The sequence below is a fragment of the Perca fluviatilis genome, chromosome 13, assembly GCF_010015445.1.
Source record: "Perca fluviatilis chromosome 13, GENO_Pfluv_1.0, whole genome shotgun sequence".
NCBI lineage: Eukaryota > Metazoa > Chordata > Actinopteri > Perciformes > Percidae > Perca > Perca fluviatilis.
Window position 1 is genome coordinate 24787116 of NC_053124.1, and position 16334 is coordinate 24803449.

Below are 16334 nucleotides of genomic sequence, written 5' to 3' on the forward strand. Positions count from 1 at the left end.
AGTTTAGGACAGGCTGGTTGAAAAGTTCCATTAGTGATTTTGGCCTATATGTTACTTTTGTTTCTATGGTCTTAACTCTTAATGCTAACTGAAATACCTTGTACATGCTCTTTCTAGCCTTTAAAGTGTCCAGAAATATTTTATTATAATATATAAAGATGCATTCTTTTGGGAAGCAGCACAAATTTTTTAATATGAAAAATATATTGAGTCTTAAAGTTCATTTGTGACCTTGAAAACAGTTTGGCAAAATAAAATTAAAACTCCAGTTAAATCAAGAAAGTTCCATAACTCCAGAAAAAGATATTACGTGGACTTTGGGTTAAAATGATTTAAAATGATATTTCAGAATTTAAATAAAAATACAGTATATATAATGTTAACAATAAGAACATGATATGAAAAAAAATATATGGATTTGAACCGTTTGGTCAGCCCTGACAGGTGCTAATGTGAAAATATGGCCGCCTCTTCTCACTCCAGGCGCCTGGTACTCCCTCATAAACTGAGAAATGTAGTTGTCAAGAAGTGATATACATTCCTGTTACTTCCTGCTTTTGATCATAATTTATGACTCACTGTAAAAGTGTTGACTTGCTGCAACAAACATGCTCTTTATATCCCGTTAAAATCCTATCACAAGATTAACTCCAGATGAAAAATAAAAGCGCCATATGGTGCTATTTGTTTGAGCTTTTCCCATGACTCTTCCTGAAATATGTTTGACCTTGTTTTGCGAGGATCTAGGAGGACATGTCTTGTTTGGTCCCAGGAGGAGGAGGCAAAGGAGGAAGGATCGGGTTGAAGCTCCTCAGTGAATATAAAAGATTTCACGTCATCCCGCTCAGTGGCTGGGGACTCAAACTCAGCTGGATCCTGCTGGCGGAGGCTGTTAAAGTAATTAGACATTACTCTGACTGACTGACCACAGAAGAAGGAAAGGGGGGCTACGCCTCGCTCGAGACCCTGCAGCTTCAACTCTCTTTCTTCTGCATATTTCTTAAAGCCTTTAGATGACTGTATGTGTGTAGTATCAACAGGAATTCCCTCTATACATCCTCTGTTTCTGTGGGTTTTATTTACCCTGTTGTAACTTTTGAATGATGATGGCCAGTTAAACTTAAAGTGCCCATATTATGAAAAAATCACTTTTTCTGGGATTTGGGTTGTTAGTTTGTGTCTCTGGTGCTTCCACACACATAAAAACGTTGACAAAAATCCATCCATGCTGTTTTGAGTGAGATACGGTTTCTGAATGTGTCCTGCCTTAAGTCTCCGGGTGAGCTGTTCAAAATCTGCACGGCTTTCTATGTCACAAGCCGAAACGAGCTGGCTAACCGCAACCGTTAGCATGCTACCTCGTTCTCAATAGCAAAGCACTGCTACAACACACACAAGTTCACCATAATCTACAAAAGAACTACTTACATGTGCGCCCTCGTTTAGAAGTCTCCCAGCTAATCCTGCCTTGTAACTGACCGAAGTTGGAGAAACAACCTTTCTTTTACTGTCTCTAGAGTTAGCTAGCTGACATGATCTACATCTGAGCTACTGCGCATGTGCGAGTGCAATCAAAGATAGTACAGAAGAAGAAGAAGAAAAGAGGTCTCACTCTGTAGCTAAAACAGAGACCAGGTGAAAAGAGGATCTGCAGCAGTGAGAGAGAGCTGTGCAGTACAACAACAATATGGTGTTTTTTGAAAATTAAACCATGTAAACCTATTCTGGTACAACCTTAAAATACAGTTATGAACCTGAAAATGAGCATAATATGGGCGCTTTAAAATACCCAAACACATTTGTCAAATAAACCTTGTGGTTTCTAGCCAGGTTAATTTTTGTATGTCCCTGGTTCCATCTCTCTTTCTGCCACTATACCAATATAAAGTGGAAGTGGATTTTATTTGTGCTGCTCACAGCATTCAAAACTAAAAAGCATCTATTTTAGAAACTGTGTGTTACTTTGTTTAATCCAGTGACCTGACTGTCAACAGTTTACATGGGGACTTTTTCTTTGGTTGAACATAGCTCCAATGAAAACTGTTTACAGGGATGTCTGTGGTTTATCATCCATATTTGTTTTTACTTGTTTTTTTCCCTTTATCCTCACAAAGAATAATTGCAACTTGGATAAAGTCCTCTACAATGGTATATGCCATTTTATGTTTTAAGAAGATATAAACACAACTCAAGAGTTTTAATCACACTCTGACTGCCCTTTAACACTGAGGCTGCAACAACACCACAAGATATGATAAACAACACAAGCAGATTAGACATTTCCAGTAAAGGTCAGCAGGGTTGACATGTTGTTTGCAATTATTCACTTTCTGTTGAAGGTATCATTATTTAAAGCTGTTGTTTTTTCATAGTGGGGCAGATACTTGACCGACCACATACACACACAACACACACAGAAATCATGAATAGGGAGCTTCCCAGGAGACACCCACAATCTAAATTATTTTGTGTGTAACCGGGTGGTGAATGTGATGTAAACCCCATCACATTTATATATTTAAAAGTGCCGTAGATAGGATTGCGAAGATCCAGCCCTCCTCCTTTTCCACTAAAGCCCAAAACGGTCTCCTAAGCCCGTCCCCCCACAAGGGAGAATGAATGCGTGTGCGTGAGCAGTGATTGACATGCAGTTAGACACTCCCTGGCCCTGATTGGTTCAGGTTCAGGTTCAGGTTCATTTATTTGTACCCGTAGGTAAATTAAGTTCCAGAGAACAAGTTCAGGCTATTTTTCAAACATATAAACAACAAACACCATACACACAGAACAAAACACTAAAATCACACTAAGACAGTTTCCCCATCTTATTGCTATTCATAAAATTAATGAATGGATGAAGCTGGTCACTCAGGATTGAAATACCCCATGCACTGTACCTAGTATGCAGCGAAGCTGGGTTCAGTAGTGGTTCCCCAATCAACCTACTGGACCATTTCACAATCTGGTTAATAGAGTTCCGGCTCTTTAAAGTTAAGTTCCCGTACCAAGACACCAGAGAAAAAGAGAGTACGGATTCAATAAACGATAAAACATACTCAACAATGTTTTCTCAATTTGAAATTTGCACTTAAAAAGAACAGACGTTGATGCCCCTTTTTACACACCGTTTCACAGTTGGCTTCAAAACTCAGCTTTGAATCAATGATTGCCCCAAGGTATTTGTAAGACTGCACACACTCCACTGGTTCACCCTTAATGGATGTGATTTCAGGCATAGAGACATTCTTTCTGAAATCAATAACCATGTCCTTGGTCTTCAGCATCTGAACAGGGAGCGGTGGATTTTTGCAAATCGCACTACAGGCTGTAGGTGGTGCCAGAGGAGCTGGATTCTTTTTTTTATTACCTGCTTTATGTAGTTCTTCTCGAACAGAGGGTCAGTTTCAGCAAATATGACAGAAAGTTAGTTGTATAAGGCTTACCTACTGCGCCTTTAATATTACCAAAATAAACAAACACCAAATAAGTTATTGTGTCATGTGTGAGTCTCAGCAGGCTATATGTAGCTATGTCAAGAGTGAAGATTAATTTAAACTTTAGACTACAATTCACACTTTTCTAATTCGTTGTAAATTGTTAATCTGGACTCAAAAGTATATTAAAGGCCATACAGCTGAGTCATTTCAGTTTAACTGCAGGAATCCTGTTTGGCTTCCAACAGCTCAATTAAAGTTTTTTCCAGATAATTTCCTGAAGTGACAGGAAATGAAACAAAGATTTGTTGTTTAAGTGGTGAAACACACATTGTACATTCGTGCCTCATTACTCACACACCCCAAGGTTAAACGTGTGGAATGTATTCTGGTGTGAGTGTGTGAGTTTCCAGCCAGATTACATTACGTAGTTGGCAACGTTGAATGTGACTTGTGAGTGAGTCACTCGCTGACATGTAACCCTGGTCTCAATCACAGCCTCTGCAGTGTATGTGTTGGATGTTTGAAGGAGACATGGGCGGAGAGGAGGAAATAATACCGCTGGAAGAAAAATGTGCTGTATGTCTCCAAACCTCATCATTAGTTATGAATCACAAACCCAGGTAAAGAAGTGGAGACCCCAGTGAAACCTACTTGTGGGAAAAGCATTCATGTCTGTCTGTTAGAGTAAGAGGTAAGTGCAAAGGATAAAATAAAGTATAAACAATCTATGCTCGGACAATAAAAATAATTTTGACCTGATGATGGCGAGAGATGAAAAGTTAATGGATCACCAACGTTTTTATAATTGATCTTGAGGGGATTTGATTCATAAACTTCTGAACCAAATTTCATGACAACCCATCCAATAGTAAAAAATAATTAGCCTAAATATAAACCTCATGATGACGCTAGAGGAAAGGTCAGAGCAGGGGTGGGCCGTCATGGCCAGCAAGGCCTCCTCTGATGAACAAGAGATTGTCAGAATCAGAAAATTATATTTTTTATATTTATTTATGGATTTATTATTTTCATATGTATCGGTTGTGCGGCTTCCAGTGCATTTCATAAATTAGAGCTTTCATCCAATCAGATTTCCCCTCTGTACTGTCTCCCGGTGAAAAATCTACTCTGAGGCCTTCAACATTTCGAGTGAATCCCTCTCGTCTCATGGATGCTGTTTAAGCTAAAGGGACAATGTTGTTGATTGTCATATTATTTAGCCAATCAAATTTTGAGTTTGCCCTGTATTCTTTGACAGGCCAAAGCCGCTTCTACTCATTGACATATATAAAAGCTTCTAGGCTTCTACTCATATGTCAATACTTCTACTAGCCAACTACATCGGCATTTTTCGGACCAGTTAGTATGGTGCCCATGGTATGGTGGCCGAGAAGCAAAACTAGCTAGCATCACATAACTGTAGCAGTAACGTTAGTATTGTCTGTGGTTAGTTCAAGTTGGCTTCGAGTTTTAGATGTAAAGTTAATGAAAGAAAGGTGGACGTACTTTTTCTTCAAATGATTAGCAGCTTTTGGTAAGTTTGAAGGATTTTTCTGTATTTTAGTAAAATGATTTTACTAGCTATTACTGCTTGCTTCAGATAGTTACTGCAGGTGTTAGAGGTTTGAGCAGTGTCAGTGGCTTGTGTGTGCGTGGTGGCATGTGTGTTGTTGAGCCCCAGCAGCTTGGCTGGAATTTGTGGGGAAGCCTGTTGATCGCTGATTGTGTTATTTGTGTTTCTGATTGCTTTGTGGTCGTCGTATGCGTAAATGTGACCGGTTGTTGTGGGTTTGTTTTTGTTTCTTTGGTAATTACATTAATCTTGATTATGATGCAGCATCGGCTACTGCGTAAAAGTGATTGCTTCAGTCACCATGTATTCATGTGTCTGCAATAGTGTATTTAAACTCTCTAGGTATTGAGCCTTGTGTTAAACCCCTTTATTCCACACGATTGTTGTTCAAATGTGGTTTAATTGCTGCAGGATAGTAAGGCCCAGGTGTAAAATACACAGAGACCCCCGCCACTGGGTCAGAGGATTACCCAGTTTATGGGATCACCAAATTCATTGGATTCATCCTCTGGGGATCACGAATGTCTATACAAACTGCTACAACACACACAAGTTCACCATAATCTACAAAAGAACTACTTACATGTGCGCCCTCGTTTAGAAGTCTCCCAGCTAATCCTGCCTTGTAACTGACCGAAGTTGGAGAAACAGCCTTTGTTTTACGGTCTATGGAGCTAGCTAGCTGACATGATCTACATCTGAGCTACTGTGCATACAATATATGTTGCAATATGCCTAAGAAACCGTCATAACGCCAAATGCCTGCTAGAGCAGTAAAAAAATGTTATCATTACATCATTTGTGCCATTCATACCAGATGAAATGTGACTCTGGGATGCAGCCTGAAACCAAGGAGTGCATTCCAGGGATGGACCCTTCCCAGTCAGCCTCTCCATCATCCTGCCACCCCCCCCCCAGTTGTGACTAATGTGCTAGTCACTGCAAGATTCAAGTCTTTCAAGTTTTAAGTTACTCTAAGGGAGCTTTTAAATGCATGTTTTTAACCCAGAGATCCAAAAAGGAAGGATATAGCAATGGCTCACTAAAACAGCCTTATTGAAATAGTTTCACATTTTGGGAAATATGCTTAATATACACTGCTCAAAAAAATAAAGGGAACACTAAAACAACACAATGTAACTCCAAGTCCATCACACTTCTGTGAAATCAAACTGTCCATTTAGGAAGCAACACTCATTGACAATAAATTTCACATGCTGTTGTGCAAATGGAATAGACAACAGGTGGAAATTATAGGCAATTAGCAAGACACCCCCCAATAAAGGAGTGGTTCTGCAGGTGGTGACCACAGACCACTTCTCAGTTCCTATGCTTCCTGGCTGATGTTTTGGTCACTTTTGAATGCTGGCGGTGCTTTCACTCTAGTGGTAGCATGAGACGGAGTCTACAATCCACACAAGTGGCTCAGGTAGTGCAGCTCATCCAGGATGGCAGATCAATGCGAGCTGTGGCAAGAAGGTTTGCTGTGTCTGTCAGCGTAGTGTCCAGAGCATGGAGGCGCTACCAGGAGACAGGCCAGTACATCAGGAGATGTGGAGGAGGCCGTAGGAGGGCAACAACCCAGCAGCAGGAACGCTACGTCCGCCTTTGTGCAAGGAGGAGCAGGACGAGCACTGCCAGAGCCCTGCAAAATGACCTCCAACAGGCCACAAATGTGCGTGTGTCTGCTCAAACGGTCAGAAACAGACTCCATGAGGGTGGTATGAGGGCCCGATGTCCACAGGTGGGGGTTGTGCTTACAGCCCAACACCGTGCAGGACGTTTGGCATTTGCCAGAGAACACCAAGATTGGCAAATTCGCCGCTGGCGCCCTGTGCTCTTCACAGATGAAAGCAGGTTCACACTGAGCACATATGACAGACGTGACAGTCTGGAGATGCCGTGGAGAACATTCTGCTGCCTGCAACATCCTCCAGCATGACCGGTTTGGCAGTGGGTCAGTAATGGTGTGGGGTGGCATTTCTTTGGGGGGCCGCACAGCCCTCCATGTGCTCGCCAGAGGTAGCCTGACTGCCATTAGGTACTCAGACCCCTTGTGAGACCATATGCTGGTGCAGTTGGCCCTGGGTTCTTCCTAATGCAAAACAATGCTAGACCTCATGTGGCTGGAGTGTGTCAGCAGTTCCTGCAAGAGGAAGGCATTGATGCTATGGACTGGCCTGCCCGTTCCCCAGACCTGAATCCAATTGAGCACATCTGGGACATCATGTCTCGCTCCATCCACCAACGCCACGTTGCACCACAGACTGTCCAGGAGTTGGCGGATGCTTTAGTCCAGGTCTGGGAGGAGATCCCTCAGGAGACCATCCGCCACCGCATCAGGAGCATGCCCAGGCATTGTAGGGAGGTCATACAGGCACGTGGAGGCCACACACGCTACTGAGCCTCATTTTGACTTGTTTTAAGGACATTACATCAAATTTGGATCAGCCTGTAGTGTGGTTTTCCACTTTAATTTTGAGTGTGACTCCAAATCCAGACCTCCATGGGTTGATAAATTTGATTTCCATTGATAATTTTTGTGTGATTTTGTTGTCAGCACATTCAACTATGTAAAAAAAAAAAAAAAAGTATTTAATAAGATTATTTCATTCATTCAGATCTAGGATGTGTTGTTTAAGTGTTCCCTTTATTTTTTTGAGCAGTGTATAATATTTGCTTTCTTGCTGAGAGTAGATGAGAATATTGATACTACTCTCCTCTGTCAAGTATGAAACTAGAGCCAGCAAGCAGTTAGCTTATCTTAGCATGTAACACAAGGGGAAAACAGCAAGCCAGACTTTATGCAAACTTTGTCCACCAAGCAGCACCTCTTAAGCTCACACATTTGTGTAATTTAATACACAGAATGTCAAAATGACAAGTTTTGGTTTTACGGGGGAGTTATTAGCTGGAATATTTCTTGGCATTCCTCTTTGGAGAGAACTATGGTAGGCTAGCTGTTTCCCGTCTTAATGCTAACCTGCTGACTCTAGCTTTATATGCTAATGACAGATATGAGAATGGTATTGATCTTTTTAACTAGTGGCATAAAGCAAAAGAGAATTTCCCAAAATGTCTCAAGAAATTGCTAAAAGTAAATAGTAAATGCATATTTGACTTTGGATGGATGGATGTCCTTACCATTTCCCTTTTATATTTAAATTCCCCTCCCATTGACTATATGATTGGGAGTATTTTATATTAAGTTCCATCAGTTTTTATTACAATGCAACCAAAAGATCAGAAGTCTCAAACAGGGTCATATATACTGTATCTTGTTTTGTTCTCATTTGGTTTGCTTATACTTCTCTCAAAATCTTGCTTTTACCTAAAAAATGATTAACAATATGTTACCTCACCAACAGTAGTCCTAATTTTATTCATTTGTCTGTTTTTAATGTTTCATGCATGTCTTTTCATTCCTTTTTTTTTCTTTTGAGGGGAACATTGTAAAACATCTTTTTGTTATGTGCAACATTTTGCTATTATCAATATTGTATTGTCGACGCTCAATGATAGTGTAACACACTACTTATATTAAATTTTTTATGTGTAATATTGTCACATACATTTAATATTAAAACTCACTGTGTAGGATTTGTACAAACAACCTTGACTGCAGCTAAAAGCCCAATCTAAACAAGTGGATAAATATGAATATGTAAAGTATGAAACTGTGCATGTCATTATTTACAGTATAGTAAAGCATGTGTTTTGGCGCTGCCTAGTGATAAATTGGGAAACTGCATACTGACCTCATGTAGATTAAAAACGTGTTAAAAGCCGCAACTTTCACAAACATTTGTTGACCAAATAGTATAAAAGAAACAACTTTTCAAGTGCTTAAATCATCTACTTGTTAAAAGGGCATAATATATTCAAGTTTACCACTGACAAAACCCAGGAAACTGTGTAAATAACAGTGCTGTCATCAGCTTGTGCTATGAGGCGCCTGTTTATTTTCATAAAACAAACTGTCAGAAAAGAATTTGCTAGCTATTCTGTATATTAGTTAGGTAAACACTGATAATATTTGGACTCTTAAAAACTATTTCATAATGTAACTTTATGGAGGCATGGGAACAACATCCAACAATTGGATGATTTCACAAAGTTTCACATGCATGCATCTGCCAGTGATTGACACAAGAAACAATAAGATTCAGGCTGATTATTGCAGCCAGCAGTGACCCATCAGCTGCTGTACAACATCCAATAATCCCAACTGCTGTGATGAGTGACCCAAAGCACTTTTAAGAAACAACCAAAACATATTCACGTATTTTATTTTATCCAAAACTGTGTAAACCATGTAATAAAAGAATCCGGGTATTCAGGGGTTATACGATTATGTGACACTAAGAGAAAAAAAGCATAGCTTTCTTACAATGGGAAATTAACTACATAATAAATACAATTTTTTTTTAACACTATACAAAATGGTGCGTTACTGGAGGTGGGCCTCATCAGGCCTAAAGTAACATGCAACACCATATTTCTACATACTTGGTAGGTCAAAACCTTAACCATGACCAAAGGTAGGTGGCGGGGGGGGGAATGTTTCAAGCAATACATACAGTACAGGCTGAAATATGACAACCGAGAGGGAAAAAACAAAAGGCATACAAAGTTCATAAAGTCCAAAAGATCTTATGTTTCTCTACAGGTATCTTCCGCATGTGTGTCCAGGTGTTCCAGTGGTCTTTGTTAAGTTGAATAGTCCTGCAGGAGGACCGAGGATGAAGAATAAGAACAATTATTAATGCAAAGACAGCAATCACAAGCTGCAACGATAAGTTGATTCATCCATCGCTAGAAAACTAAAAAAAAATGCAAAATATTTATGTGAGATTCAATGCTTTTATTTGTAAGACATGATTGTAAACAATAAATTTGGGTTTTGGACTGTGGGAATTTATGACCATTTTCATTATTTTCTGCCATTTTGTAGACAGAATGAATCGAGAAAATAAGTAAATATGTTATGACTAAATATGTTTAGTCACTAATTTAAGTAATTGTTACTTTCAGCCCAAATAACAGTTGTATTAGATAAATAAAAAAGAACTCAACTTACAGCTCTGGGTTTCTTGTTAACCTTCATGTCAAATCTGCAACAAAAACAAAGAAAGGCAACATTAGATACTAATAAGATCATAAAACTGGTTTTGATGGGAATTATGGTAAGGAGCAGTACCACTACTGTACCACGAAGCCCACAACAAGAACACTAAATGACCATGTGTTTGTTCTTGTTTGTGCACAAATCTGAAGCCAGCCCAACATCTGACAACTCCAGCAATGTTTTATTTAATTGCTGGAGTTGGGGAAAGCACACTTGAAATGAATCGTGGGTCAAAAAGATATGAAAATACCCCAGTAACAAGCAAGCAAATCTAATCAGAGATCAGAGTGCTGGATGCTGCTATGCATTCAAATGATAAAGTGTTGGACATGCAGTATGACTGAATAACTAGCAGGCTTGAACTCAAAGTCTAGGTCAACAGAAGCAGACAGAGAGCAAGGGAAACGGTGGAAGAGTTGAGGATGGGGTTTACAGCAGGCATGATGTAAATACCACAGGAGCAGAAAGTAAAATTCAGACTTACTCAAAGTCATAATCAAACATGGCAGAAGGACTGGGGGGGCAGCATTAGGGGAAGGAAAAGAGCAGCAACTGTTAGTTCACCAACCTGAGTCTAAAGCCCTACGTCTACATAATACTGCAGTCTGGACTTTACAGAGCGAGAGAACCACTCCGTCACAGTGTGTTAGGTGGAGCGCCTGCTGTGTTACTATGTGGTTAGAACAGTGAACTTCGATCAGGAAAAACATGTTGACATTAAATAGGTGGTAAACACAAACAGCCACATTAAATATCGCATAAGTGTAAACAATTCTACTCCACAAACCAGTCAGAACAGTTTGTTCACCCAATCCAACGACAGGGACTCTTATAATAACAAAACTTAACTTACCAATAAACAATCAGTGTGTTTACATGCTCTTAAGTCGGTGTGTCAGATCCCACAAAATATGAGAGGTTCCCAGAAAGATTTTTTTTAAAAAAGGTATGAGGTGCATGTAAACATACTGATCAGCTATTAATAGACTCAGCTTCTTAATCAAGACATGCTGAAATTGGATGTTGATTACAAGCAGCACAATCAGAAGGAAAAAGAAGCAGAGATTAAACAGCTGACACAATGCATCTTCATTATGTACCTGTGTCTGTTTTTGTTCTTCCTTTTCTTGTGGCTCCCGTGATGGCTGCCTGAGGAGGAGGAGGAGGCAGCTTTCTGAGGCTTTAGGTCCTGCAGGGTCGAGTCCACATCTTCTGTGTCCTCCTGGCTAGGCTCATTCTCTTGGTTCTGGAGATCTGGAGAGGCGTCACTTTCCGTGCCGCTACCTGCCTCACCTGGCGGGACCCAAAACCCAAACGACAGCACAAACTCTGTGTCAGAAAGTACTAAAGACTGACGGAGAAAATTTTCCAACGCTGCTTGGCTTGAGAAAGTAAAAAAAAAAAAAAAAAAACACTCACGTTTTTCATTCATGTGATCAGGTATCCCACCAAGTGCACATACTGCCTGTAAATCAAAACAGGGAGTGCAGCTTCATTAGTAGTTGTCATGGTGCAAATGAGAAACTAATACATTTTGTGAAAAAGTACAGTGAGAGAGGGACTTACTGCAACCGATGTGACAGATGACTTGCTGAATAAACGCTCTGCTTCCTTGAATTTCCTATTCCTTCTATCAGTCTTACTATTGGAGTTCCTGTTAAAATTAAAGAAATATGGTAAGGTAAGTAGCTCATGATCAAGTGGAATGACACAAAGTTACCACCATGCACCTGCTCATTAATTCCATGACACTTCGACAGTGTTGAACCATTTTCTTATCTTACATATCTTATAGCAAAGCGAGAAAAAAAAGATTCTTGTTTTCAGTAAACATGTGCCTTGTGCTGGTTTATTTTGAGTTGATTGTGGCTCTTGTGATAGCTGTAAAATTCCCTGCCTGCAAATTAATGTTTCCCTTATTTTCTTTTATTCTATACACAGCCTGAGAGTAATGTGTGATGCTTACTTTTGGTTGGTGAGGTATCGGTCCCATCCTCTGATGATGTTGCCATACATCTGGGTGTCTTCTAGGTAGCTGCCTTCAAATGCATATATTTGTCTTTCCAAGTTTACCAGTGTCTCCTATGGTTAAAAAAAATAGATGGAAACTTAAATACATTGTGAGAAATGTTTAGATACTGTGTTTTTTTTAAAGGGAGTTAGATTGTAAGTCTATTGTCTGATCAACACTCCGGAGCAGAAGGTGGCGTTAATGCACCAGTGAGCTGGATGAAGAAGAACAACATAACGCGAGAACTCTTCCAACCGGGCGGCGGCTAAATTGTAGCTTATGTTAGCTAGTTAGCATATTCGCTGCAGCAATGCCTGCCTGTGAGCGCACAAAGGGTAATATTTTTGAAATAAAATGTAGTCGAGAAGCTAGCAATACTTGAGTGTTTTAATTAAACATTGCCAAAAGAGTCGACGTGAGATAGCTGGAGTAATGACGATGTTGCGCTCTCTACAATATTGTCTTAACAGCAGCTAAGCTAGCTAGCCAAGTTAGCAGGAGCTACTAGCTTTACTAGAGTGAACCATGGAAGAGATAGCCACCGTTAGCAACTGCTACCATTAGCTTAGCACTTAGCCAGGCCTTGGCTAGGGAACGATGAGATTAAAGTTAGTTAGCTGTATTTCTACGTAGTACAACACAACCAATGCCGCTATCAACTTTGACAAAATTGTGGTAACGCGGACTCACAGCGAGTTCTTGTTTTCTCTTCACCAGTTCGGCGAGCTCCCGGCGGGTGTCCGGGATCTGTGGTGGAGTCGCCTTCGCATGCATCGCCATGATGGATGGAGCTATCTGGCTAGAAAGAAAACAGAGGCGGGTTGGTATAAAGCGCCTGATGGACGGTGATATTACCGAGAGATGGCGCTAAAGGATCACAACAGCACGTCAGTATATAAGGTCAGATCGAACCAGCGTTCCGCTCTGTTTTTAATGTTTTTACGTCACCATAGCAATACAGCCATGCGCCATAGCGACACGATCTGTGTTGTTTTAATATGGCTTCATATTTACTCACTTTCTTCGTCTTAACCAACTGAACCATGGGCAACATGTACCGAGGACTGAATAAAAGTGAGTCTATGTGAAAACTTTATTTCATTTTTTAGCTAATAACTATAATATTGTTATTATTTTGATTTGAAAGCAGATAGGATTCCGGCTTACACCGTTTCAACTTCAATACCAACACAATACCAAAGAGTGGTGATAACAAATAAAGAAAAGAAAGGTTTTTCATCTCAAGCTAGGAGATTCCCTTCACAAGTCTGTCTGGTATGGGACTCTCCGAAATATTACTATAAAGTATCAGCTAAAAAAAACCAGTTCAATATAAACATAATAATGTGTTTTGTTTCAGAATGAAAATCCAGGACCAGGCACCTATGGCTTTATTTCTAGTGCTGAAGTCAAAAGTCCTTCCTTCTCAAAGAAAGGCACCACAGGCTTTGTTGCATCCAAGGTCAGGTCCCCTAAATCAAGTAGCCTACACTGATTTCAGGTGCATGCTGAGCAGGGCTATCACAGCCAGGATCATAGGATTATACAGATTATATGAGGTCATGTTAAAAAAAGTCATACTTATTTTAAATCTTATCTAATATTTTATTCAATCTGTTATTCATTTAAGTGTTTAACTAATTTGACGTACATGTTTTCCAACATGACTACCAAATTCCCACACAAAGTAAAGATAACATGAAAACAGTGGTATATTATGGCCCTTTTATATTCTGCTGATTGCCTGTGAATACACAAATAAAACACAAGCAGGAGCATTATTTGTCATATCTTCCTCTCCAATAGACTGCCAGGGCTTCTACTAACCCACAGAGAGGCATCCCAGGACCAAATGCATACAACCTGCAGAGCTCCTTCATAGACAAGAATAACTTCAACATTGGCGTCTCCAGGGTGTTCAGGTTGCCTGTGGCTGTGCAGCTGGATGGCCCAAAGCACAAAACTCCAGCCCCAAATCAATATGATGTATGTATGTATGTCAATTATGCAAGTTGCTTTTAAAGACTTTGTTGTGCATCTTGTAGTTAATGTTCAGCTGTTTGTGTCTTCTGCATGGACAGGTCAGTTGTGTTAGTAGAGAAAGCTTCTCCACAGTTGTTGGTACATCAACTTTCCTGTCAAAAACTGGACGCGATGCTTTTTACCTAAACAAAAATGGGCCATCACCATGTAATTACCTCTTTTTCCTCTAACTTCTGCATGCATCATCTCATCCATCTTTTTTCTCTTAATTGTATGCATCTTAGTTTTACATCTTACATCATACATTTGTTAAAGGCCACTATGAGGTGACCAGCCACTTAGTCCAGCACGGCTCCAAGGCAGTCTTGTCCCCATTCAAATCAAAAACCCAGAGAATCCCTCCTCTGGTAAACAACCATGTACCAGGCCCAGGAGCCTACAGTCCCCATCAGACCCCTGCACCGGTGAAGAGGACCGTCCTGCCGTGAGTAAACACACAATATTTATCGCTTTGGTTATGCATCTAAATTTTTGTCTAAAAATGTAAATTCTATTAACTGTGTTTTAAGGAGGGGATATTATTTGGCAATATCAGCGCCTCCTTTGATTGTCCCTAAGGACCCTCCCTTGCCAGGCCCTGGGCAGTATGACATAGGGGATTATACCGGCCTGTCTAAGCGTCCCATGCCCACTGCTGCGTTTGCATCCAGAACTGAAAGGATACCCCAAAACCCACGAGCGGACATGAGGCCAGGTCCAGGTAATTCCTAAAAAAACTAACTAAACAAAACAGGTGATGTGATGACCTTATAAACACCAGGTTATCTCTCAAGAGAAAGGGTTTCTTTTAGACTAATAATTTTATACACAAATTCACACATATATATGTTATATATGCTAAGATACTGACTTCTGCAGTGAAGTGGTTGTGGTGTGAAATGCCATAATTTTCACGCACTAATTTGCTCGTTATATTCACATGCTAATTTGTACATCTTTAAATAAATACATTGGGATAGGTTTGCATAACATTTGCATCCCTACTCTGGGAGCTGTTGAAATTGAGTGTGAGAACGTAGGAAACCTGCTGACTTAAGGATATGTAAATGAGGCAGGGTAAGTAAAAGTAGGTGCCCATCAAAATTTAATGACATTTCACCATAAAGTAACTCCTAGAAGCTGCCAGTATTCTTCCTTTCACCCATCAGTCTCCCTTCTGCTTATCTACATCAATAATCTCATTCCTTCTGAGCAAAATTAGCTATCAGGCTTAGTTGTAATTAGTCTTTGTTGTTATATGGCTATCAAACAAGCATGTACACATTAAGTATTGTTGCGTTTATAAAGTCCGGGAAGAGGCTGGAAAAATGTAAGTGTTTGCCTTTGTATGTGTATTGGTTATGATGCTCTTGTAAATAATTTTTTTTTGACCCTTGACATCTATAAAATCAGAAAGGTTGGCGAGGGTTGACTGAGGTAAAGTTTTGTTGTACTTAAACCTGTGTCATTTATCGGTTATGATGATGTGCTAAGCCCACATTTGCTGTCTGTTACACCACATAGCCGTGCTTATCTTATTAGAAAATGTGCAATACATTCATATTTTAAGCCAATAAGTGACCCAGAGAAGTAGATTAACACAAGTAGCACAAAAAAAGCATTTTTTTTTTACCTGGAGCTGAATGTTTAAATTCTTCCCATACACACCAAGTGACTTATTTAAACAGGAAATGCCCCTCCTGGACTTTTTCTGTGGGTGTAGCTCAGGTTGATCATTAGCCTGACATTACTTTCTCTGGCTATAGGAGAAAGACATGCATGTAGTCTTGATTTGATTATTTCAGTTGTGTCAAAAAATTGTTAGTGTGAAAGCATTAAGTTCAACCTCCTTTCCTTCTTTCCAGGTTTCTATGATCCACACATTTCGCCTAAACAATCCTTCTTTTACAACGACTCCAGAGTCTGGCTTCCTGTATGAAGCTTTCAAGGAAACCGGCACTGCAGATATGAACATTTTTTACACACACAAACTAATAAACATTGCTTCTATGCAAGGTATGTGGTCTCAGTTATAAATATACATGGGTTCCTGTATCTCTGATTTTATAGATCAGTATTTGGTTGAGAGAAAAAAAGCTGAATATTTTTCTAAATTTAAATGGGCCAATGACATGTAAGAGGTATTTTGGAAGATTAACCCTA

The 16334-nt window shown here is 39.8% G+C and overlaps 2 protein-coding genes across 5 annotated transcripts; one reads left to right on the forward strand and one right to left on the reverse strand.

Annotated features, from left to right (window-relative positions):
• Window positions 1-9059: 9059 nt before the first annotated feature.
• Window positions 9060-12958, reverse strand: meaf6 (MYST/Esa1-associated factor 6). Of its 2 annotated transcripts, XM_039821124.1 has the most exons (8): window positions 12840-12958; window positions 12105-12220; window positions 11705-11792; window positions 11558-11603; window positions 11239-11431; window positions 10623-10652; window positions 10091-10124; window positions 9060-9735 (listed from the first exon to the last, which is right to left on the reverse strand). In XM_039821124.1, exons 1-8 carry the CDS (start codon window positions 12927-12929, stop codon window positions 9721-9723), a joined length of 612 nt encoding a protein of 203 aa, XP_039677058.1. In that variant the 5' UTR covers window positions 12930-12958; the 3' UTR covers window positions 9060-9720. The 2 variants fall into 2 exon arrangements, with proteins under 2 accessions (XP_039677058.1, XP_039677059.1); XM_039821125.1 differs by lacking the exon at window positions 10623-10652.
• Window positions 12873-16190, forward strand: stpg1 (sperm-tail PG-rich repeat containing 1). 3 transcript variants are annotated; one of them, XM_039821121.1, is made up of 8 exons: window positions 13015-13223; window positions 13297-13424; window positions 13510-13611; window positions 13956-14135; window positions 14231-14339; window positions 14448-14616; window positions 14702-14892; window positions 16037-16190. In XM_039821121.1, the coding sequence occupies exons 1-8, from the start codon at window positions 13193-13195 to the stop codon at window positions 16108-16110; spliced, it is 984 nt and encodes a 327-aa protein (XP_039677055.1). In that variant the 5' UTR covers window positions 13015-13192; the 3' UTR covers window positions 16111-16190. The 3 variants fall into 3 exon arrangements, with proteins under 3 accessions (XP_039677057.1, XP_039677055.1, XP_039677056.1); XM_039821122.1 differs by having other exon boundaries at window positions 13300-13424; XM_039821123.1 differs by lacking the exons at window positions 13015-13223; window positions 13297-13424 and adding an exon at window positions 12873-12969.
• The last annotated feature ends 144 nt before the right edge of the window (window positions 16191-16334 follow it).

Bases quoted from the DNA above. Each gene is read 5' to 3' on its own strand.
- meaf6 (XM_039821124.1), bottom strand. From the start codon at position 12,929: ATGGCGATGCATGCGAAGGCGACTCCACCACAGATCCCGGACACCCGC. The intron at 11,793-12,104 runs GTAAGCATCACA...TAATTTTAACAG, and splicing joins CGATACCTCACCAACCAAAA to GAACTCCAATAGTAAGACTG. The intron at 10,125-10,622 runs GTAAGTCTGAAT...TTTTTGTTGCAG, and splicing joins ATGTTTGATTATGACTTTGA to ATTTGACATGAAGGTTAACA.
- stpg1 (XM_039821121.1), top strand. From the start codon at position 13,193: ATGGGCAACATGTACCGAGGACTGAATAAAA. The intron at 13,224-13,296 runs GTGAGTCTATGT...TTGATTTGAAAG, and splicing joins GTACCGAGGACTGAATAAAA to CAGATAGGATTCCGGCTTAC. The intron at 14,617-14,701 runs GTGAGTAAACAC...CTGTGTTTTAAG, and splicing joins GTGAAGAGGACCGTCCTGCC to GAGGGGATATTATTTGGCAA.